General features: G+C 38.9%; 1 protein-coding gene across 3 annotated transcripts in view; it reads left to right on the top strand.

Annotated features, from left to right (window-relative positions):
* The window catches only part of LOC129771481 (uncharacterized), a 695,695-nt gene that overhangs the window by 668,558 nt on the left and 2,443 nt on the right, over positions 1 to 24,694 (top strand). For all 3 annotated transcript variants that reach the window (XM_055775161.1, XM_055775163.1, XM_055775162.1), the window contains one exon: positions 9,300 to 11,922. In XM_055775161.1, coding sequence (XP_055631136.1) covers positions 9,300 to 11,922 — 2,623 coding nt within the window. The remainder of the gene's footprint in view (positions 1 to 9,299; positions 11,923 to 24,694) is intronic.

Genomic DNA, 24,694 nt, shown 5'->3' with positions numbered 1-24,694 from the left:
ACTGTATCAGGTCCATAAACTGCACAAATTTTATTGGCAGCTTAAGATGCATTTTTGCCATAGTAGTACTGTAAAATATGTCGGATTTTCTCTTTATTTTGCTCCATATTTGCGACACTATAACTCACGAACGACTTAACCAAACAAAACACTGTCAAGGACTATATTATAGCGCGCAAAAATACCTTTCCAACAAGCTATAGTATGACTCGATAATACAACTAGAACTACGCGCTTACAACGACAACTCGCGGAAATACCGCAGGACTTTTTTGACAGCCTAATACAATGATCGTTTGACAATTTTCCCGTTCACATATTTTGGTAGTCCTATCAAACTCATATCAAACTTAAAAGGATGTTCAATTTATTTGTAACGAAGAACATAATCTATTACAAAAAATTCTATGTATTCTAAAATATTATTCGGAGTGGTAAATAGGGATACCGTTTGGTCGCAGTTAAAAATCAGGACACCTGTCACAGCTACGATTAAGACCAACCCTTTGTCATTCTTTGAGATATAGATACAAAAACCACGTTGTATGTGATTTGCATTTCATAAGACTTCTTTCGATTCCATTTATTTAACGTATTTCTCGAACGATCCATGCGGTGAAAAAAAAATACTCCAGAGATAATGGCGCAGGAGTATTGTTTTCACGGTTTCTGAATTCCGAAGTATAAACCATGGATTTGAAGCTATTTAAAGTGCATCACGGTATGATACGTAAGAGCTACTTCTGCAGCCTAAATCCTCTAAGCGGATTAATTTGACTTCTATACCACATAGTTCAGCATGGATTTGGAAGTGGGTGCCAATTGAGTATTCTTGCATGGTTTCGGTGTTCGGATATGCTTTTCAAAATCAGATTTACTCGTGATGGCTCATTGTAGATTTCAAACTTCTGTTTCAACATAATATTAAAATGTACATACCGCTATTAGTCATCGACACATATGAATCACACATGCAACATTTAACCTCATAAACTTCAAGTCCTTCTGTGAAACAAAGGTACTTCCCGTGCAAGCCGTCGATAATGACATTTGACATTTAAAAAAAAATCAAAAATCAATATCGAGACAAAACACAAAAACAGCACCTTGGTGGATGAAATGAAAACTCTGAATGGAAGCATATGGATAATGCAACAGTCATTTTATACGCGTTCGCGAAATTATAATCATCAATAAAAACATATTATTAAAATCAGAATACGCTGAAAAAATATGATTCGTCAACAAAATCGATTTTTCTATGAAAATCAGGACAAATTCTAGAATATGAAAAATAAATCAAGACGCCCCAAAAGGATCTCAAAATCAGGACATGTCCTGCTAAATCAGGACAGATGGTATCCCTAGTGGTAAACAAGTGAATTGCATAATATAATTGCGTAGTTCTACGTCGAAATATGCGGTCGTGTCCTAGATACAACCCCTTACAATTTTTTTTCCAGACAGAACTTTATTAAAGGGTGTACCGTTTAAAATCCACACACACACACTCAAATTACTCTAACTTTTTATCCGTTGGGTATAATTAATTGAAATTTTGAGTATCCATAGTTTCATGCGTATTGTTCACACTCTGTGAATTGATTTCATCAGGTGCGTAAAAGGTTTTCAAAAAGGAACCAAAGGACAGTGCGCGAACAAGTTTTGCACGATTACGTCGAAAATAATAATTCGTCGCATCGTATAATCAGAAAAAAGGGAATCGCAAATTCCACAGTGTCTGGTATCATAAAGGGTGTGTCACATCAAATTGCATCACGGAAAATACGCTGTAGAAATTTAATTTTTAGGAATTATATCTTCAGCTTTGGTTTTATAATCAGATAAGAGTGTATAGATCACGTTGGCCATGCTTCACTGTCAATTTTTCGTAAATTTGGAAAAATGTCGTCGAACGAAAAAGAGCGTCGTGAATTAATCTTGTACACTCATTTCGAGAATCTGGAGTTGTCACATCGGGACATCGGTAAAATGCTGGGAATCGTCCAATCCACGGTCAGCAGAGTACTAAAGCGATACTTCGAGAACCTAACCATCGACCGGAAGGTGAAGAACGGCAAAAATGGATGCTCCGTCAGTGAAAAAGATCACAAGCGCGTAGTTAAGCAGTTTAGACGTGATCCGAGAAGTTCGGTCCGGGATGTCGCCAATAAGCTGAATTTGTCAAGTTCATTCGTCCAGCGTACCAAGCAGCGGAAGGGCCTGCGTACATACAAGGTTCAGAAGGCTCCTAACCGCGACGAAAGGCAAAACATGGTGGGGAAGACGCGAGCCCGGAAGCTGTACACCGAAATGCTGACGAAGCCGCATTGCCTGGTAATGGACGACGAAACCTACGTCAAAGCGGACTTTCGTCAGCTGCCGGGCCTGTTGTTCTTCTCCGCAGAGGACAAATTCAGCGTTCCGGAGGAGATTCGCAAGCAAAAACTATCCAAGTTTGCCAAAAAGTACATGGTGTGGCAAGCGATCTGCTCTTGCGGAAAGTGGAGCGCCCCCTTCGTGATGACCGGCACGGTAAACGGGCAGGTTTACCTTAAGGAGTGCCTACAGAAGCGCTTACTACCACTATTGAAGCAGCACGAGGGTCCGACCATCTTCTGGCCGGATCTCGCTTCGTGCCACTATTCAAAGGACGTGTTGGAGTGGTACGAAGCCAATGGGGTCACCTTCGTGCCAAAGGAAATGAACCCGCCCAACGCGCCGGAGCTTCGCCCAATAGAGAAATATTGGGCGATTATGAAGCAGGCCCTCCGATAGAACCCAAAAGTTGTCAAATCGGAGGCGGACTTCAAGAGAAAATTGATTTCTGTTCAAAAAAACTACAACCTGACGCTGTACAGAACCTTATGGACGGGGTAAAGAGGAAGGTGCGAGCATACGGGCTTGGGCTCAAAGTATGAATAAAAAGAAAATGCCAAAAGTTGTTTAATAGTTTTTATTTTACTGTCTAAAATTTTCAAAAGGATCGGTCTACTGGGCGAATTTCTACAGCGTTTTTTTCCGTGATGCAATTTGATGTGACACACCCTTTAAAACGGTTCGAAGAACATCTGACTGTTGATCGTAAGCGAAGAACCTTCAGGTCACACACGCGTGGTTGGAGCTTTTAAACGGAAACCGAATGCCTCAGTTCGAGATTACAGGCGAATGAACTGAAAAGTTGTTGTTGCATGTGAGCTAGACTTTCGTTCAGAATACCAAAACTTAAACCTAAGTTTAAGGTTTAGAAGTCTCCAAACCGCGACGAGAAACAGAATACAGTTGTGACTGCCAAGAATAAATTCAATGTTCCCGAGAACCTCCTTCCTCACAGAATGTCGAAGTTCACCAAGAAGATCTTAATTTGGCAAGCGGAGTAAACCTTTCGTTATCGCAAGCATCATGAATGGACAGGTGTATTCGGAAGAGTGTCTCCAAAAGCGGCTTCTCCCTCTCCTGAAGGCACACGACAATCCGACGATCTTCTGGACGGATTCGCTACTCACGAAGGACGGACTAGAGTGGTACGAGGGTCACTATTTATATTCCGGGAATTGGCAACACTGATGTCATGTGAGTCCATCTGACGGTTCCATCGTAAAGTTTGACATTTTTGACGATATACGTACTCAGAACATTTTGTCATACGGACGCTATTTGTTTATTTTATATTTAGTAGAAAGTTTGGTCTCGGCAAAAAAATGGAACTGAATCGTGAACATTTTCGTGCGATGATTTTTTACGACTTTCGACGTGGATTATCACAACAAGAGTGCGTCAATCAACTTAATTTGACTTTTGGCGATGAAGCTCCATCAAAAACCACTGTGTATCGCTGGTATAGTGAATTCAATCGTGGTCGTAGTTCGCTGTCCGACGAGTTTCGTGAAGGTCGTCCAAAATCGACTGTAGTGCCAGAAAACATCGATGCTGTGCACGAAATGATTAAGCAAGATCGTCATGTAACCTATTGTGAGATTGAGGCATCCCTAAGCATTAGTTCCACCAGCATATATGCGATTTTACATGAACACTTAGTTGTGCGAAAATTATGTTCACGTTGGATCCCACATAATTTGACAATCGCTAAAAAAAAGGCTCGTGTCGATTGGAATAAATGCTTTGAAAATTGGTTTAAGCGCATGCAAAAGTGTATCGATCATCGTGGCGAGTACTTTGAAAAACAATAAAAATATATTCGCAGCTTAACTATTTGTTTTTGTTCCTATTCCCGAAATATAAATAGTGACCCTCGTATAAGACGAATTTTGTCGATTTCGTGCCGAAAGATCTGAACCCCCCAAACCATCCGGAACTGTGCCCAATAAAAAAAAAAGTACTGGGCCATTATCAAGTAACACCTTTCACCAGACATTCACTGGAAAGCAACTGTTATTGCGCCTTTTTAATTTTTTTATGTCAAAAAGTTCAAACGTAAACAACATAGTTTTTCCACTTTCAATATGTCGAATTTGGTAACAACGAGAGTGTTTTTGCGAGGAGTATTACTTCATTACTTCAATATGAAGAACTGCGGAAAGTCATCGCATTTTGGTGGAAGTTTATGTCGACCATGCTCCAACTGAGCGAACGTGTCAAACGTAGTTTGCACGGTTTAAAAGTGGTAATTTCGGCATGGAAGACGAAAAACGTTCCGGACCGCCAAAACAGTTTGAAGATGAAGAATTGGAGGCTTTACTCGATCAAGATCCGTCACAAACGCAACAAGAACTTGCAGACACACTTGGAGTAGCTCAGCAAACCATATCCGATCGTTCAAAAGCAATGGGAATGATCCGAAAGATAGGACATTGAGTGTCGTATGAATGGAAGCCATAAGACGTCGAACGCCGTTTTTTCACGTGCGAACAACTGCTACAACGGCATAAAAGAAAAGTTTTTTTTTGCATCGAATCATTACTGGCGATGAAAAGTGAGTCCATTACGATAATCCTAAACGTCGGGCAACGAATGAATAACCCGGCCATACATCAACATCGACGGCCGCGCGGAATATTCACGAACAGAAGGTTACCTCTACCGACGACAATTAATGCGTTCGAACCGTGCACTAAAGGAAAAAGGCCAAAATACGAACAAAGACAAGATAAAGTTATTTTGCAGCACGGCAATGTTCGGCCGCATGTCGCGAAACCGATCAATACATACTTGGAAACGGTGAAATTGGAGCTCCTATCCCACCCGCCGTATTCTCCAGATATTGCTCCGTCCGATCGCTACCTTTTTCAATCGATGCAACATGGCCTGATTGACTAGCACTTCTCCAATTTTGATGAAGTCAAAAATTGGATCGATCCGTGGTTAGCCGAAACCGGCTGATTATTCCCGAAAAGGGATCCGTGAATTGCCAGAAAGATGGGAAAAAGTTGTGACTAGCGATGAGAATACTGTCAATATTAAATTTGTAACCATTTTTGCAGAATAAACCATTAATTTTTGAGAAAAAAGGAGGAACTTACTGGTACTCCTTGTTTCACAACAAATGTACCTCATCCAAAATATCGTCTGTAGGCTATCCACCGGCAATATTATTTTTTATGCCGGGATAGATGCACCTTGTTGGCGTTTTATCTCTATATGGCTATATGGTTCACGGAGTAAGCATTACTCGCACGAGCGCCACATAGATTTGTTAACCTCGCTGGTACCACGTAAAATTTAAATAAATCTGTTTCCAAGGCACGACCGCACCATTAAAGTAGGACTACGAAATTATTGCACTATTGTGAGAATAAACATTATTCTTTTAGAAGTAGTAATCACGAGGGAGACCGAATTTCTGAACGGGAGACTGCAGGTTACGTTTCAGGAAGATCAATTAAACCATCTTGTCCATCACAGAATCGATAAGCACCAAGGTTACAGTTCCAGAAGCCGCCAACGTACCATACATGATCTGACTGCTGCCGCCGGGTTTTACTATGATAACCCGGTGCTGAATCTGAAGCACCGATCCTGGTTTCCTCCACGTCATCTGTCTTCCATTCGATTCAAATATAATATATTGGTTTCCGGCTCATCCGTATAAAAAACCTTATTCCAGAACTCCTTAGGTCTGTTTATATATGCCTTAGCAAACTGTAGTCGTTTTTTTCATATTCACCTTTGAGCTGTAATACTTACACGGCTAACACGACCTCTCAGATTGTTCCTGTATGCTGCTCTCCGGACAGTGTCTGCGTAGACAGGCCTTCCAATGATGCCGGCTACTTCGGTAGTCAATTTATGAATGTTTGTTTTAGGGTTCTTTCGCTATGTTCGAACAATTACCGGTTCATCTTCAGAAGATAGTATCCGTTTGCGTTCTCTACCGGGAATCGGATCGAATCAATCGAATCGGAAATTTCCTAAGATTTGTTTTATATACTATACATTACAATCCCACTGACCATATACGGTTTAAATTGATGAAAATTGGAAGCATTCCCATTTCCCCATACATTTATTTTGTTCATTTGTGTGCTTTCCCGAATAGAGCTGTCAATAACAAGCAACTTATGTGGCCGCTAGAATAGAAACAACGAAGGGGGATAGCGAAAAGAGAATATTTGCGAAGTAAACTTCACCCTTGCATAGTAAGTAATAGGCCATTAAATGCAAGAAAGAATCGTTGCTTCTCGAAATGATTCTACAAAACCACGCAAGCCATTAAACCTTTTCAGGGTCCTCGGATATTTTTTTACTAAAGAGTTATTTATGAAATTTAGACGTATTCGCAAATAATATCCGAAATGATAAGCCAAAAAATTTGCAAAAAAAAGGATGCGTAGTCCTACGTCCTAAGCGGTCGTGTCTCGGATACAACCCTTCGATTTTTTTATAAACCTTGATTTTATGTACAACAACCGATTGAAAAATCACAACTCAAGAAACAAAAATAAAACCTCTCTGATTTTTGAATATATTATGTAATAAAACCTGGTGTGGAGCGTAAATTTCCGTATCAAAGAATCTTGAACGAGAATTGTGTGTGATAGTAATTTTAGACAAATCATAACTTTGAGACCGTGAATACTTGATTAGGCTTTGCAACTGTTCGTGGAATCAATCTGATTGATCACGCCAATTTCCTTTCTTATCTACTGCTAAACCGGCCTCAGCCCTAGCTGACAACAATTCGAGATTTCTCCATATCTGAAACGAGATAAAAACTCTCGAAAATGACGAGATCATAGAATGATTCTCCCACTAACTTTGTATGCGGGCACAAATCGACTTACGCTTCTGTCGGGACACAGCCCATGTTTTTTGATAACGTATGTGATCTACGAGATTATATTGAAAAGTCCGTGCCAAATAAAAACTACGTAATGTTCGTGGTAAACCTTTTTCTTTTTTTTTCAGCATAATCTCCTTTTAGACTTGTACACTTCGTCCAACGCTACTCTAGTTTGTTGATCTCTTCCGGGTAATAGGGATTGTAGAAGTCTGGAAAATAGTCATTCGTTTCTGCAATCATTTCCTCGTTTGAATAAAATCTGTTTCCCGCCAGCCATTTCTTCAAATTGGATACAAATAGTAGTCAAAGGGAGCCTAGTCTGGAAAATCGAAGGATTATGGAACGAGTTGGAACCCTATCTCCATTTGCGACCATAGCTGCTGAGGCATAAGCTGGTGCATTATTGTGATGCTACTGATTAAACATAACCTCGATACGCGTCAGTAGTGCCATCTTTCTGACTTTGCACGGTGTCTTCAAGCGTCCTCCGTATACATTTCTAGATGTCATCACCTGACTAGAATCTTATAACTTATATTGGAAAGTAGTTTCTAAAAAAATATGTACATTCTCAGGAAATCTAAAAAGTGTAGTATATATATAGAAATATTTCCTTTATCTTTATTTAATCTATAAATCAATCTTTCGAAATGTATCGTGCTCTCACCAATGTATCGCGTATTTGAACACGCTGCGGTGAAATTTTTTTCTGGGTAACCTCGGAAGGAGCCGAGATAACTCCTCTAAAACAAATTGATCAAACCATAGGGAATTATATTTCGAAGCTAGTCGTGTGTAGTCTGCATTGAACTTCAAGAACATTAATATGCGGTGATAACGTTTATCTCTAGCAACGTAACCTGTGAAGGCAACCGAGAAAAGTGAACCGGCGGATGGAATATTTCGTGATTCATCAAGCATTGAATTTCCTCCAATCTTCTTCTTCTTCTTCTTCTTATATGGCACTAACGTTCCTAGAGGAACTCCGCCGTCTCAACGTAGTATTACTTGCGTCATTTTTATTAGTACTTAGTTGAGATTTCTATGCCAAATAACACGCCTTGAATGCATTCTGAGTGGCAACTGCTAGAATACGCGTGACCACAGTGCAAGTCAGAGGAAATTTCTTTGAAGAAAAATTTCCCCGACCAGAACGGGAATCGAACCCAATGTTTAAATACGATCTATAAAATGTTTAAATACGAGATGGCGTTTGAATATTATATTATGCAAACTCATTCGAAGATATATTCAAAGACAGTCGTATTCTTTCATACATGTTGACGAAATACGACATTGGGATTTTCATACACTCTACATTAGGGTGCCAATGAAAATGGTCATCTCTAATTTCAAAAAGTTACCTCAGAAAAAATATTCACCACCTCGAAAAAACACCCTATGCCAAATATCTGCTCAATCGGACTTGAGGGAGAGTGCTAAAATTGCTAGTGTCATCGCGTAAAATTGTTTTAGTCAAATATCGACACTCTGGGACTGGTTTTTTTTTCGGAATACGAAACGAAAAGTATGATTTTGGGTGCCAATAAAAATAGTTGACTCGGTTTTTCATTCGGAACTTGCTACGAAATGTTGATTTGCACGATAATATACCCTATGTAAAATATTAGCTCATTCGTTGTTGAGAAAAATAAAATGGTATTTATTGTGATAAGTGCGTAGAAATATTTCCTATCAATTGATGTAAACATCTTTGCAATCTATTAAGAAATGCTCGAGTTATAAACGTTCGAAATCTTCTATTTTTCTCACATGTTCGGCGCCTAGATTTAATTTTACCCACTAAATCTTCAGGTTAGACATAGTCCTACGTCAAAAACACAGCACAAACATACAGTATTATCAAAAATATTCATTTCATTTTTTTTTGAAATAGTGACCCTCGTAAAAAAAGCATTGACTTTGATGAACGCATTTTCACAAAAACAAATCAGCCATCTGCGAAAAAATAATCACAAAATAATAAATATGCCGCCCACCCGCATCCACTCCATATAACATCGAATTAATCACCTTCACCCGTTCATTTCTCTTCTAGCTACGACGACATTCCGGACCTTCCGAAGACCCACCCGCCGGCGGTACCTCGCAAAGTTTTCCGACAGGATCTGGTCCTGAAGACGCTCGACCAGAACCAGTCCCCGGAGGCCGTCACCTACAAAAAGCCGCCAATGTTCCCGATGCGCAGCAACTCGGTGCTCAACGAGTCTTCCATCAGCGAGGCGACGCGACGTCGCTCGTTCGACATACACGAAATCAACAAACCCCCAACGCGGGTAACCCTGCTGGGTTCGAACTGGCGCAAGGATGAAAAATCGGAGCGAAGTGTGCGCGATAAGATTGCAATGTTTTCAAAGGCTGAAACAGGGGGTGGTGGATCCGAGGGCGAGGGATCTCCGGTACTGCGAAAATTCAGCAAAGATTTCACCAAAAGTACGGAAAATTTGCTCGGAGTAGAATCCACGTACTCTAGAAAAGCGGTCGATCCAATTGAAACGTACGCTACCCTGCGGAAAAAGGCACACAGCGTTGAGAATCTTGATGAAGTGGATGGCGTCCAAAATGGGGCCGAATATAGGCACACGGAGAGTAGAAGTTACAAGTCCAAGTTTGGATTAGAATCTTCGAAACCCGTCGTATTGGGCAAGGCATACAGCGTTGAGAACTTGAACCCATTCAGTGGATCCCATGCCACATCCGGAGAGAAAAAGTTGGATAATGGCGGTTTGTTTGGTAACCCCAAGATTTTGTCCAGAACTACCAGTTTCTCTGGCTACTCGAACGGGAATAGTTTGGCAACGATTGGCAACAATGTTGAGGAACGGAGGAAATCGTCCATTACTAGTCTTCTTGAGCAACGAAAGAGATCAATGTCAAAGTTGAGAGGATTAGTTATTCCCGAACGAGTTCCGGAAGCAGAAGATCTTCCGGAGTCCAAAATAATCGGTCTTCCCATTATAAAGAGCAAAGATTCGGAGAAAATTTTATCCTCGAATGTACTTAACAAAATTCCAGATAATGCCTTCGTCAGAAAATCAACGCCATTGCTCACTCCGATGAAGTCAAACGGGAATCCACTGCCTCCGATGGGGACCCCGAAATCAACTCCAGAAGTCGGTGGTTCGTACAGGAGTATATTTAGAAATCTCAGCGGTGCGTCCCCAAAGCCCGAACCTAAGGCTGAAATCGAAGAGCACAATCACCGCAGAGCACTTCCGATTGTTCCCCCCGCAAAACCTCCCCGAACCTCCCTCGCTTACTCACCCCCCAATAGTCTCGATCAGCGCAGTCAAACCACCGAGGACGAAAGTGACGACAGTGACTCGGTGTTGAGTTCCCGCGTCTCATCCCCGACGGTCTCCCCGGTGGTGGCGTCTTCACCGGAGAAATATGTCCTAACCCGAACGTTGAGCTCCGAAACGAACACCTCGATTGCCAGTTCCAACTCGACGCTGACTTCCAGCTCCGGATCGCAGGCCAGCTGCAGCTCGGTCGGTAGCACCCCAGCGATCGACATGAGCCGACGCATCTCGAAGTCTTCCTCGAGCGAGATGACGATGAACCGAAAGAATGTGCTTGCGTCTGCCAAGAGTCGCAGCGGTCGGGGAGATCTGAAGATCGAAGATGTGGCCAACGGAAAGGCACAACGGTACGAAGATGGTGATAGCACGGATGGGTACGAGGAGGAAGAGAGAAGGAAGTCTAAGTCCAAGCCGAGGAACTCGCTGACAAATGGGAAGAGCTCGGCGAATAGTTACGAAGAGAAGGAGTTGACACACTACAAAGTGGTAGAGGCCGTAGAAAGTGTTGTTGATAAGGTTATTAAAGTCGCATCCTTCGTTGAGGTTGTCTCGGACGTGGAAGAGAATGCCAGCACCGAAGCGGAAGTGATCGTTCCTATGCAGAAACCAGTCGATCCGGTGAAGGAGAAGATCAGTTTCAAAACTCCGAAAAGCCCTTCGGTTGAGGGTGGACTAACGAACACAATGACTGACTTGGCCAAATGGGTTCGTCACGAGGCAGCTAAGGCTATCGTTAACAAGGATACAGAGCTTCCCGCTCGTACTGAAGTCAAGAAATATACTCGGACCATTTCCGAGCCTGTCACAAAGGTAGCTGAAGAGTTTACGACTCCGGTTAAGCGGGAGCTTCGCTCCTCGGTGGATACTAAAAAGCTCAATCTGGCCGAGATTAGGAAGTCATTCGAAGCGAAATCAAACAACAGCACCGTAATCCCAATGCCTGTGAAGGTCGTGTCGAAAGAAACCCCTACACACCCGGCCAAATCAACGCCAACGGCGACGACTGGCAATAACAACAACAACAGTCACGATCGTTTCTCGTCCTGGGATTCTCTGGCTTCATCTTCCTCGGGAGTATCGTCCCTGCAGACAGCCAGTTTGCTCGGGAATGCAGTTGCCAACTGCACCGGCTCGTCCCAAACTCTGCAGAGCACACCTTCAGACTATGGTAGCTTCTCGTCGCTAGGAAGCAGCCACAGTCTCATCACTCCGCAGGATCTGCAGTTGATCATTGAGGAGGCAGATCCACCGCTAGCCACACCTGAAGGTTTTGTGATTGTGCTCCAGCGGGAAACACCGGAGTCCAGCATCGGGATCACGCTCGCCGGTGGGTCGGATTATGAAGCGAAGGAAATCACCGTGAGTATTAGTTCTTGTTGACGGTAAAGGCTTTTTTTATTTGATCGTAGATTAACGATATCGCCATTCGCATCTTTCTTAAAATCAATAAAAATTTCTAATAGACTAGCTGGCCCGACAAACTTCGTCCCGCCCAAAATTTATTTTTTTGTTATCAATACCTTCAAACATTCAAGTTTTCTTACTAAGCGCACGTTCATGAGTTCAATCACAGAACTGATCAGAGGTTGATCTTCTTATTGACCCTTCACAATTGACTATTAATTTCCTAGTACTTCTACCCAGTGTTGCCAAATTTAAATCTGTACCAGAGGGTGTAAAAATCTTACTCATCTGTACTTTTTTTTTCAAAAATCTGTACCAACGAAAATATTCTTTGTAAAGAAAAAAATAATTTATTAGCATTAAAGAAATACTCATCTATGTACTACAAATACCACATTCACATTTGCAAGTCATCCGTGTGTTTGAAGATGCTTATACATAGTTTCTTTGAATCTGATTGCATACTATCATTTTTTTTTAATTTTTGAGCTGCCACCACGATGTTTGACCAAATCCTTTGATCGCAAAATAGCGTTCATCGTATCGTTGCTGAGCCGATTTCAAAGTCATTTTTGTTGATTGTATTCATAAAAAAATGCTCGACCGTTTGCCGAGGAGTGAGGCATAGTGAGAACGTTACAAACAAGGCATCGAAACGCCGAAAAGGCGAGCGAACAATCAATTCTGTTTTAGGCATCCAATTTTTGTCCACCAACCCTGCACATCCTCGTGTTCGGAAATTGTGATTTTCTTACGAAGTAATTTTAACTCTAGGCTACAGAATTAATTCTGCCATACAAATGCAACACAAGTTTCTACATTACTCGAGAATTGATCAAGTAAATGAAACGAAATTTGGCATGTGGAGTTTCTAGAGTGCAAAAAATGATTCTATGGTGGTTAGATACCCTCCCCCCTCTCTTAAGGGGGGCCGCCATACAAATGAAAAACAAATTTCTGTATTACTCGAAATTTAATCAAGCAAATGAAACCAAATTATGCATATGGACGTTTTAAGGTGCAATAAATGATTCTTTGTTGGTTAGACACTCCATCCCCCTCTCTAAGGGGGGGGGGGTGCTGCAATACAAATGAAACACAAATTTCTACATTACTCCGAAGGTAATCGAGCAAATGAAACCAAATTTGGCATGTAGAGGTTTTATGGTGCAATAAATGATTCTATGGTAGTTCCCTCTCTCTAAAGGGGGCCTGCCATACAAATGAAAAACAAATTTCTGTATTACTCGAGAATTAATCAAGCAAATGAATCCAAATTACGCACATGGACATATTGCGGTGCAATAAATGATTCTATGGTGGTAAGACACTCTACCCCCTCTCTAAAGGAGGGCTGCCATACAAATGAAACACAAATTTCTACATTACTTGAGAATTAATCAAGCAAATGAAATGAAATTTGGCTTGTGGAGTTTTTAGGGTGCAATAAATGATTCTAGGGTGGTTAGATACCCCTCCTCCCTCTCTTAGGGAGGGCTGCCATACAAATGAAACACAAATTTCTGTATTACTCGAGAATTAATCAAGCAAATGGAACCATATTATGCATATGGACGTTTTAGGGTGCAATAAATGTTTTTACGGTGGTTAGACAATCCACCCTCCTCTCTAAGGGGGAGCTGCCATACAAATAAAACACAAATTTCTGCATTACTCGAGAATTAATCAAGCAAATGAAACGAAATTTGGCATGTGGAGGTTTTAGGGTGCAATAAATGATTCTATGGTTGTTAGATACTCTTCCCCCTCTCTGAACAACTTGAGAACTAATCAAGCAAATGGGGCCAAATTTGAGATATGTGGGTTTTTGGTTACGAGAAATGTTTCTATGATGGTATGACACATGTTTTTTGCAAGTGGATGAAAAATCTTGCACGAGAATTGTGTCTGAAAATAATCTGATATTATAATGTCAAGTTTTGGTAGAAGTACTGACATTTTATAGTAAAAAATAATTTTGAAGGGTAGATTATAAGATCAATCAATGAACAGGTCTGCGATTGGACCCATGAACGTGCGCTTAGTGAGAAAACGTGGATGTGATAACGAAAAATAAATTTCAGGCGAGACGAAGTTTGCCGGGTCAGCTAGTTCCAGATAACTCTGTACTGGTACGAAGGTTCTCGAAACATCCATCTTATCCTAGGCAGTCACTTACACGTTTCCTGGGATCTGGTTGGAGTCCGTCTTCACATATGTCTCGTCGACCTGCACGAAAATATTGCTCACATGCAACTTTTAAGTCACATCTCGAACTGAGGCGTTCGGTTTCCATTTAAAAACAACCACGCGTTTGTGATCGTTTTCGTTGGCCTGACGACTTTTTTCAGGATCTTCGCTTCCGATCAACAGTCAGATGTTTTTCGAATCGTTTCATGAAACCAGAGACGGTGGAACTTTTTTTTCCGATGCGACAGATCCTTATTTTCAAAGTATTTGTGCAAAACTTTCCCGCGAACACACTGTTCTTTCGTCACAATTTTGAAAAAATTTGCGCACCTGATGAAATTAACTCACAGAGTATTAACAATACTCATTAAACTATGTCTACGCAAAATTTCAACAAATTCTACAAAATAGTTTTCTTCCAAAAAATCTTAATTCAAAATCCAGATGTCTGATTAAAATATGATGTTTTACAAAGTTGATGGAAAATCATCAAACTATTTAGAAAAAATAACATTTTAAATACATTGGCAAAAAATCTTACTCAAGAATTGAATTTAATTTTGAAAACTTCTATATCTGAAAACGAACGAACGGTTAGTCATAGGATAAAACGTTACATATAGTTGTTCATGTTGAATCGCATGTAGATGTTTTGAGATATAAAAATTTTTAATATTATTTTGACGACGGTCTACGTCTTTGATTTCTATACAGGGGGGTCATTCTACGAAAAATGTAACGTTTATAAGGAGTTTTCAAACGCATATTACGCAGAATCGTTCTTACGATATATGTTATAATATATACCATTAGACGGCAATTTTATCCAGCATTTTTTTCGCCTGATACATCAATAGTGGAAATAATGAAACAAGTGAACAATTTAACAAATAAAAGAAGTATGTTTTGCGAGCGGATGCGAAGGTAAATCATGTATTATGCATTCTTTCTTCCAACTTCGTTCCCATGAATGTTGTATGTAACACAAAATTACGTGCAATAATTCGTTCTATCTAACAGATCAGCAAGATGTTAAAGTAATCAGATGCAAGATTTCATGCATCATTCAAACTTCATGCAGGATTTCATCAAAGCAACCAGAAAAGTGTCATCCATACAGTGATCGTTCATTAATTAAGAGAAGGCAGCGATTATCATGCGAGAACTTATTGAGATCGGTATTACATCGCATCAGAAAAATGAAACGAAATATTAATAATCTTCATAACTCATACTCATAATTCTCAATGAATCAATTCCTTCTATGATAGATTGAGAAGTAGAACCAATACGACTTGATTGTGATTGTGTGTAAACGAACATTATTTCACCGAAAAAGCTACTGCTCTCGATGCCTAATAATGAGAATAAGACAATGGAAAGAAATCACAATACCATAGCTATTCATAAAAAATAAAGCAACTTCATGATTTCATGCATATTTTACCTCAAAATATCACGGAAACGTGAGTATTTTAAACTTGTTTTTTCGTTTCTTCCCCATAAATTTCATATTCAATGTAATCAATGACGATATAATTTTTTTGTTTACCCATTAACATATACTTCATCTACCATTCCACCATGTTATGTGTCCCACAGATATTCATAAATCATTTTCAGTTAGACAGTTAAACTTCCTGCTAGAAGCTTATTGTCTTTCTTTGTTCGTTACAAACCGTTTGAAGGTTATGAGTACATACAACATACCGCCCTTTTCAGGGCTACTATTTAGAGTTTCAAAAAAGTTAAACTAACAGATTTCTGAACAATGAATAGAATTACATTTAAAATAACCAAGTGTTCTGAATGGTCACAATTCTACGTCAAACTTCTGTCCATGCCCCTAGGCTCAGACCCTTCTACTTTTTGACGTGGGACTACGTCTAACCGGAGTATATGGGGGGTAAAATGAAAACCTAAACACCGAACATGCAGGAAAAAATTAAAGATTCCGAATGCTTATAACCCGAACATTTCTTACTGTATCGGAAAGATGTTTGCATCAATTGATAGAGAATATTTTTACACTTCTATCGCAATTAATGTTATTTTTCATTAGATAAACAATTGAAAAACTGTAAAATGTTAAGCGTTATCTAAACACACTAACTGCCTCGTTTTGATTGGTCCGATTTACGGTTTCCCTAACACAGCCATCAAAACCAAGCAGCCTTGGGGAAATCGGAATTGCAAATACATGAATGTCGGGGATATTTTTGTTCCGACTGAAATGTGTTTCCCTAACACAGACGTGAAATCCATGGAGCGTGGGGAAATTTGCTTTGAAAATTCATGCAAGTTGGGGGCATTTTTGTTCCGACTGAAATGTGTTTCCCTAAAACAGAATTCAAATCCATGGAATGTAGGGAAAATTGCATTGCAAATACATGCAGGTCGGGGTTATTTTAGTTTTGACTGAAATGTGTTTCCCCAACACAAACTTCAGAATCAAGATATCTGAGGAAATTGGCATTGCAAATTCATACAAGGCAAGGGGCATTTTTATTCCGACTGAAATGTGTTTGCCTAAAACTTAGGAACCTGGGAAAATCGTGCAGACACTAGAGGCGAATGAACTTTCAGGTTTAAGTCCTCTATATTATAAAAGTAGAAATTGGAGTTGTTGATTCATGCAAGCCGGAGGTACTTCTGCATCCACATGTTTTTTTTTTTTGCACTCCGAAAAGTGTGTTCCTAACACGGATTACAAGAGCGGGTATGAACTCAACGCCTTGGATCGGTTATTCAAGATTGCATTGAAGGATATCCCTTCATATCTTCTGCTCACTGAATTTCTACGTATACCATTTGATGATTAGACAAAATGTTGATAACCATTTGCTGTGAAAACGCCTATTGATTAAACAATATGCGTTCGACGTACATGTCAAAATCGAAACTGAGTGCCTGAAGTTCATCAAATCGATCAAATTCGCGGTACGTACGTACACTTGAGAGATGCAAACTTCAGGAGGAAACGAAAAAGGACTGTCATTAAATTTACTTGTAACGAAGAACATAATCCATCACAATGCATGAATTGACCTTACATGGCATTATACAATATTTTCTCTCACAAAACAAATATATTGAATTTAATTGAATTCGGAAATTGTTTCATATCAATCAAAAATTTAATCAATACAAACAAATGAGTCCCACGTCAACCTTGCGGTTATATCATAGATATAACCCATCCATTTTTTTTTATAATTTTTTGAGTAAGATTATTCAACAGATCATTTGAAATGCTACTTTTCTTAAATAGTCCATTGATTTTTCACCAACTTTGTCAAACATCATAATCTAATCAGACATCTGGATTTTGAGTTACGATTTTTTGAAAGAAAGATAGATCTATGATTTTGAATACGCCCTTTTCGAAAATCAGTCATAATTTAAATTAGTCATATACAATGAAAATTTGGATTTTAGGCAGTTTTCATCATAAGTACCAAGTTTCAAGAAACTAGTACAGTAATTTACATTTAATGCGATACTCCGAGACACCACTCAGTGTTGCATTGGAGGTGATTTTGGCCTGTAATTGGACATTGGCGATGAGAGTGGTAGAGTGGCGGCGTTTGGTGGCGACTTTCAATGTGGGGCCATAATTTGGGCCCCGAACTCGAAGTTTACACAAAATGTCAAATTAGGGGTAAAAATGTCCAACTAATGTAAATTGTCAAATTAAATGTAAATTACTGTAGTTGGTTATATCAGTGATAAAACCTCAAGATGGACATAGTACTACCGTTGGTTTAGTAATCAATAAGTAAAAAGTACATAACTCTTAGATAGTTTATCTTTCGAAAAAACTGATTATCATTTCGTTTAGTTGAACCGGAGCAACATTATCAACGCTTGAAGAAGGAATGGATTCCTCCTCGCAATTACTCAACACAAATAATACCTCCTTTCCAACATTTCAAATCGACGATCGATTACGGCATTCGTAAACAAATGGTTTTATTACGCTACATTCATAAATGTGATTTCTTTTATCTGGTAAATATCCAGTACACCATATAAAACATTTCATATTCTTCACTATCAAATCCATAGCCAATGGCACCTGTCTATATCGGATTATCATCGATACTTCGATTTTCGCTAAATGCTATATAAATTCCGGCTGCAGAAAAGGAATTGAGAATTCAGAGAAAAGAGCATAATGTATAGGCGTGTGAGCACGACCATCCTTATCTCACATCGCAATAACAACTGAATGAATTTCCGAGCGGGCGCCAGTTTATATACAGATTTGTGTGATTTCAACAGCCTGTTTTCGAAGCAATTTTGAAGCTATTTGAATAAATTTGAGGGTCAGTAATTAACAATCATATAGCTCTTGGGATTTTTTTTTCTTTCGAATGAAGTTATCATCATATCCACGGTTGCCAACCATAAAAAACAGGAAGAATTAAATAAAAATCAAGATAAATCAGGATAGCTCTTAATAGGTTGTCCAAAAAGTTAATGTCGATTTTTGGGAAAACAAAAACATAATATTAAATCAAAGCATTATAATTTAATTTTATATCCATAGTTCTGTTTCACAATCTTTCGTCATTTTTCGAACAGTTTAAATGTTTTATTCTCCCAGAACTCCTTTGCTTTTTCGTCGAAAAATGCTGCGAGCTATACATGTGAGAAGCAGGTTGCTTGATAATATACAGGGTTTTCCATTTCGGGCTTCCGAAAGTATACAGCCCTGCGCTGACAACCGTTTGACATAGCTGTCAACCAAAGCGTCATATCGTCATATAGTTGAATGTCTGCCAGTTTACAATATGGATCGTTTTAGCATCGCACAACGTGTTAATTTTGTTAAATTATACTATAAAAATGATGAAAACCCGGCAAATGTTTTTCGAGCATTACGGACGGATTTTGGTCGTCATGGACGACCTACAGAGCACACAATCGCTAATGTAGTACGTAAATTCGAACAAACTGGATCCGTAGCGGATATTGTGAAACCTGTGCATCATCGTAATGTGTATTCGGCCGAAAATATTGCTGCTGTTGCTGCCAGTGTGGAGGATGACCCGAATGTTTCGATTCCACGGCGTGCTCAGCATTTGGGCTTGTCAAACACAGCATTGTGGCGAATTTTGCATTTGGACTTGCACCTACATCCATATAAAGTCCAACTGGTACAAAAATTAGAGCGTGGTGACCATGGAATGCGTCGGGCATACATCGATTGGGTGAACGAACAACAGCAGCAAAATGCTGAATTTTCGCATCAAATTTTCTTCAGCGATGAGGCACATTTCGAGCTCGGTGGCTATGTGAACACCCAAAATTTCCGTATATGGGGCTCAGAAAATCCACACGTGATTGTTGAGAGGTCATTGCATCCGCCAAAAGTCACTGTTTGGTGCGCATTATGGTCTGGTGGAGTCATCGGGCCATATTGGCCGCATGTTAACCGATTTTTTCTGCCACAAATTGAAGATATGGATACGGATGACATGTGGTTTCAGCAGGACGGCGCCACGTGCCACACAACACGACCGAACATGGCCATGTTGCAAACGAAATTTGAGGGACGCATTCTTTCGCGTTTTGGTGATGCCAATTGGCCGTCCAGATCATGCGATTTCAACCCGCTAGACTTTTTTCGCATAAAGACCGTGTCTATGCCAACTCTCCGCAAACTCTTGAACATTTGAAAGACAACATTCGTGAAGTTATGACCGAGATACCGCCCCATATGTGCCGAAAAGTCATCGAAAATTACCTGTTCCGGATCAAGGTGTGCGAGGAAGCCCTAGGTGGACATTTGAATGATGTTGTATTTCACACATAATTGCATAAACCAAACTTTAATTTGAAATAAAAGTTTCATCGAAATTCGAATTCTAAATGTGTTTTATTTAAATTTACTTTCGGAATTTAAAGTTGGAAAACCCTGTAGAATCCATTCCAAATTCCACCAGAAACAGAGTATATCTTTCTTCGGGCGAAGACCGGATATGTAAAAGAATTAATAAGCATGGTAAAAATCCTCGCAAAAGCGGAAATGCTAGTGTTTCGCCTGACCTTTTGATCGTTTTTTTTCCGAAAGACCTACAGCATCACTACAGTCCATTGCAGAGGAATCAATATTCAAATTTTCACTGAATTCATCGTCCATGGTTTGTGATGAATTTCAGCTCACCAAATGAGGAAAGCATATCAGCATTGAAGACTTGTTGAATTTTTCCTAATTTTCAAAACATTTAGTACGGTTATAGACATATTTACCGCAGTCCGATCATTAAAGTTGTATCTACTTTGAATCAGACGAACAAATTGCATACAAAATCTTTGTATATTTACGGTGGATTTAAAACTTTTCTGAAACGTATTCCTACATAAGTAATAACTCTGGGGATACATCTACAATACTTACACATTATCCTCAATAAAGCGATGTTGTTTATCAAATTTAATCTCGTTGTAATTTCATAAATTCGTCAAACAATCTGGTTTCATGAAATTTTCTAGCACTGTTTTGGAAAGCCACGAAACAATTAAAGGTAGAGATAAAGAATGTTAAGCACAGCTTTGCGTTTAGAGAATTTAACTTAATGTAAGATATATACAAGTGCGAACCGGAGAATGACAGAAAACTTTGACATTGAAACCAGTATATTTATTACAAATAATGTAAAGAGTACAAAAATCAGGAAAAACCAGGATAAATTGAGTGTTCGTCAGGATATCAGGGAGCGTGCAAAAAAGTCTGGGAAATCCTTAAAAATTAGGAAGGTTGGCATCTCTGATCATCAGGGTTGCCATAATAAAATCTGTGTTTTTGGTCTCAAATAATCTTTTTATCTGACGTAGGATTACGTCTTTCGGGAACATATGGGGATACAAATTGAAAATCGAAAATCGAGCACATCGTGAAAATTGTCCAATTTCAAACGCTTAATGATGCATTGATGAGATTTTTTCGTCAATCGATTTCGACACTCCATAAAATTTTCTACATTGAATAAAATGATATATGTCATGAAACTAACTATCGAACAATTGGAAAATCTCAACCCCTATCCTAACGGAAAAACTCACTTCTGATTGGTCGAAATTGACGACACATGCGGCGGGTCATGTACTTACAATTATTTGTCAGTTATTTCCTGGTGGATTTACGAGATATTTGCATCAATCGATTTGAGCACTCCATAACAATTCATCACAATCGATGAAATAATATATTATATGCAACTAACTATCAAACAATCGAAAAATCTCCAAACGGAAATACCTCGTTCTATTGGTCAAAATTTAAGATAGAAGGAATCGACATTGCAAACACATGAATGTAGGGGGAGCTTTTGTTTCCATCGAAATGTGTTCCCTAACAGAGACATCAAACCAAGCTGTCTGGGGGAATCAACATTGCAAATACATGAAAGTAGGGGGAGTTTTAGTTTCCACCGACATGTATTCCTTAAGGTGAAGGTGGAAGCTAGCCATTGTAGTAGTATAGGTAAACCTTCGTGTAAAAATGAGGTAATAGTGTTTGTGAGAGAAGAGCAAAGCACACGTAAATAGATCAATTCACTTATCAGACTGTGTGGCGCTTCATTGACACGAGTATTTGAATACATTTGAAAAAAAAAAACAAATAACAATTCAATACTAAAGTAAAATGTATGAACGATATGTTCCGATGATCAATTGCAAATATAAATATATATAAAAGGTGCATTTGCATATGATTCTGATTATACGCGAGCGTAACATGAGCAAATTTATAACACATGCGAATTGGGGCACTTTTGGGATTAACAAGTTCTTCCGCATAGTAACTCGATGTTGATAATTCCTTAATATTTTCCTTCGTTGATCGTATTGTTTTCACATATTCACGTTGGAAAGCCTTAACCCTTCTCTTCGTTGGCCGAGGCATTTAGATTGAATTTAATACTTTTCCGTTTACTGTTGTTGAAAGCATAGGCAGCCGTGGCAGTGTTCCGAGCTCTGCAATACAATTTTCTTACCCAATGTTAATGTTGCTAAAACTTACATTATAGACCCATTAAACGTAAAAATAATAATTGTATTGATATCAACACAATTTTATTCTATTGATTTTCATGACCTGGGACGCTATGACTTCGGAATAACATTTTATTGAGTGGTTTTTATAGCTGTTTCGATGATGTTGTTTGGCATCAGTGTCGAAAAAATAACGATGCTTCCACCAATACAAACAAAACCATTGCAGAAGATTGAAAAACGAAAATTTAACTCTCAGAGCACTTGCTCGAGTTTTCCGACGTTCTTCATATACGGTGCGAAAGCAGATGAAAATTTAATATCTTGTGAGTAATCGATTAGAGTTTGGTTGATATTACTTGATGGGAAGTGTGCGAAAACGATCATTTTCTTCACACTGTTTCGCAACATTATTGATTTTCGGGCGAGAGGTGAGGGAGGGAGATGAAAGAAATGAGCGCCATTGTGGCAGCCATTTATGGCTAGCTTCCACCTTCACCTTAACAGAGATTTCAAATTCAAGGTACCTGGGGGGAAAGCAGCATATAAATACCCTCGTGGTCGATAGTTCAACAGACCACGCCCACAAATGGATAGTGCTCATTGTAACTAGCGTGAGCATTGCTGATTGCATACGTGCTGGCGAAAAAGTTGGGAGCGATGAACGAGTGTTTTTTTTTATTTTCGTTCCAATAAGAATCTTTCGATAGATTGATTGAAGAATGATGTTTCAAGCAACTGAATAGAACTTATGTTTGATAGATTATAAATAACATTTAAATTTTTTGAACTTTTATGTTGGTTGCTCCGTGAAATTTCATATCAATAACCGATCATGCATTGTAAAATTGTATATGGTATCGGTTGTGTTAAAATGACTTGAAATATGAAACGATTTTTTTCTCCCAAGGAAAGTTCATGCGACGAGAAAAATTGGGATAATGAAGGAGTTCCGTGTCCCTTTGGGTTTAAAATGAAAATGGGTTGAATAAACATTCAAAAAGTAAAAATTATAAATGAAATTACCATTTCCGTTTCAAATATATTTTCTCTATAATAAAGTAACACTTTTTTTCTGGTGAGGAAAATTGATAATTGTGTTCGATAATGATAATTATTTTATATTAAATGTAATGATGATTTTTTTTCTTCATTTTATCCATACATAACACAGGAGCCATCTCGTTCAGGGCCACAGAGGACGGCTTACATCATATCTTATTCCACTTTGGCATCTTCTATAGTGATACGCACCATCCAATGACTAATCACCATCCTTCTATCATCATTACTTAGTTGTGAGCACTGATAGAGTGAACAAACAATACCTAACAATCAGACAAAACGGCCCTTTTCCGGGCCACCAAATCATTATCGAAGAATTTACCAATGTGATTGTTCAAACATATTCAAAACATCAGATAGCCAAACGGAATCCTACGTCAACTATGCGGTCGTGTCTTGGACACAACCCTCTTGTGACTTTCTTTTTCAAAAAATCTGTATTGAAATCTGTATAGACCTTTTGCCATCGTTTGTCTGCTTCCAACCACCACAGCAAAGAAGCATACTAATGTTATAATTTATGCAACAATGCATCAGTTCACACTTTTTTAAAACGAACCTCAACGCCTTGTGAACTTATTTACGAACCAAAACGGTGCTACTATGAGTAGTTGATAACGGTACTCAGTATGAACTAAAGTAGTCATCCATGCTTGAGGAAAGGATTAATAGAAAACTCCATGTATTACGGCATTCTGTAGAAATGAAAAGCATTGTCCTGTATGTTGAAACAGAAAGATAAAAGGCGAAAGTCACCAAACTAATTATTTTTGTGATACATGTGAAAGATATCACACGAAGAAGAATTATAGCAAACATTTTTTAATCATAAACATTAAAACATTGTTTAGTGAACACTTATCAGAAGTTTACGTAACATAACTGAATCTTGTTCATCTTCCATTATCTCCCAAAGTTGTACATCACTGCTTTATCAGTAAAAAATTGCGACCACATGTCGAAATTTAATACGACCGCAAAGGGTTAAATTTATAAGTTCAATCTTGAGGCATAATCTCAGCTGTAGTATCATTGATTGGCATAGTTATTCTGAATTTGGCGATGTTGGTGGTACCCACGTAAAATTCGTATTCACTGTGCTTTGGTAGAAAAAAGATAAACAGCGTTATATATTTATTGTAAAACTAGCCGATGACGCAGACTTTCGCATCTTTTGGCTTTAGATTGAACATAAGAAAGCAGTACTACACGCTACATATGAATGCCAAAATGACTCTCAATCAGATTGATTCGAATGCTATGTTAATAAAATTGGTGAATTGGGAAATTTTTTTATTGAGATCAAGCCATAACTAGTATTGGATCGTTATATTGAAAAATCTGTAAATCTGTATGAAATCCAAATAAAATCTGTAATCTGTATTTACAGATCATTCTGTAGATGTGGTAACCCTGCTGATCATACCACTTCATGCAACGTCAAAGAGGCATTATCATTCAAAGCCTT

This window comes from Toxorhynchites rutilus, chromosome 2 (assembly GCF_029784135.1).
Source record: "Toxorhynchites rutilus septentrionalis strain SRP chromosome 2, ASM2978413v1, whole genome shotgun sequence".
In the NCBI taxonomy this organism is placed as follows: domain Eukaryota; kingdom Metazoa; phylum Arthropoda; class Insecta; order Diptera; family Culicidae; genus Toxorhynchites; species Toxorhynchites rutilus.
This window is presented reverse-complemented; position numbering and strand designations above follow the sequence as displayed.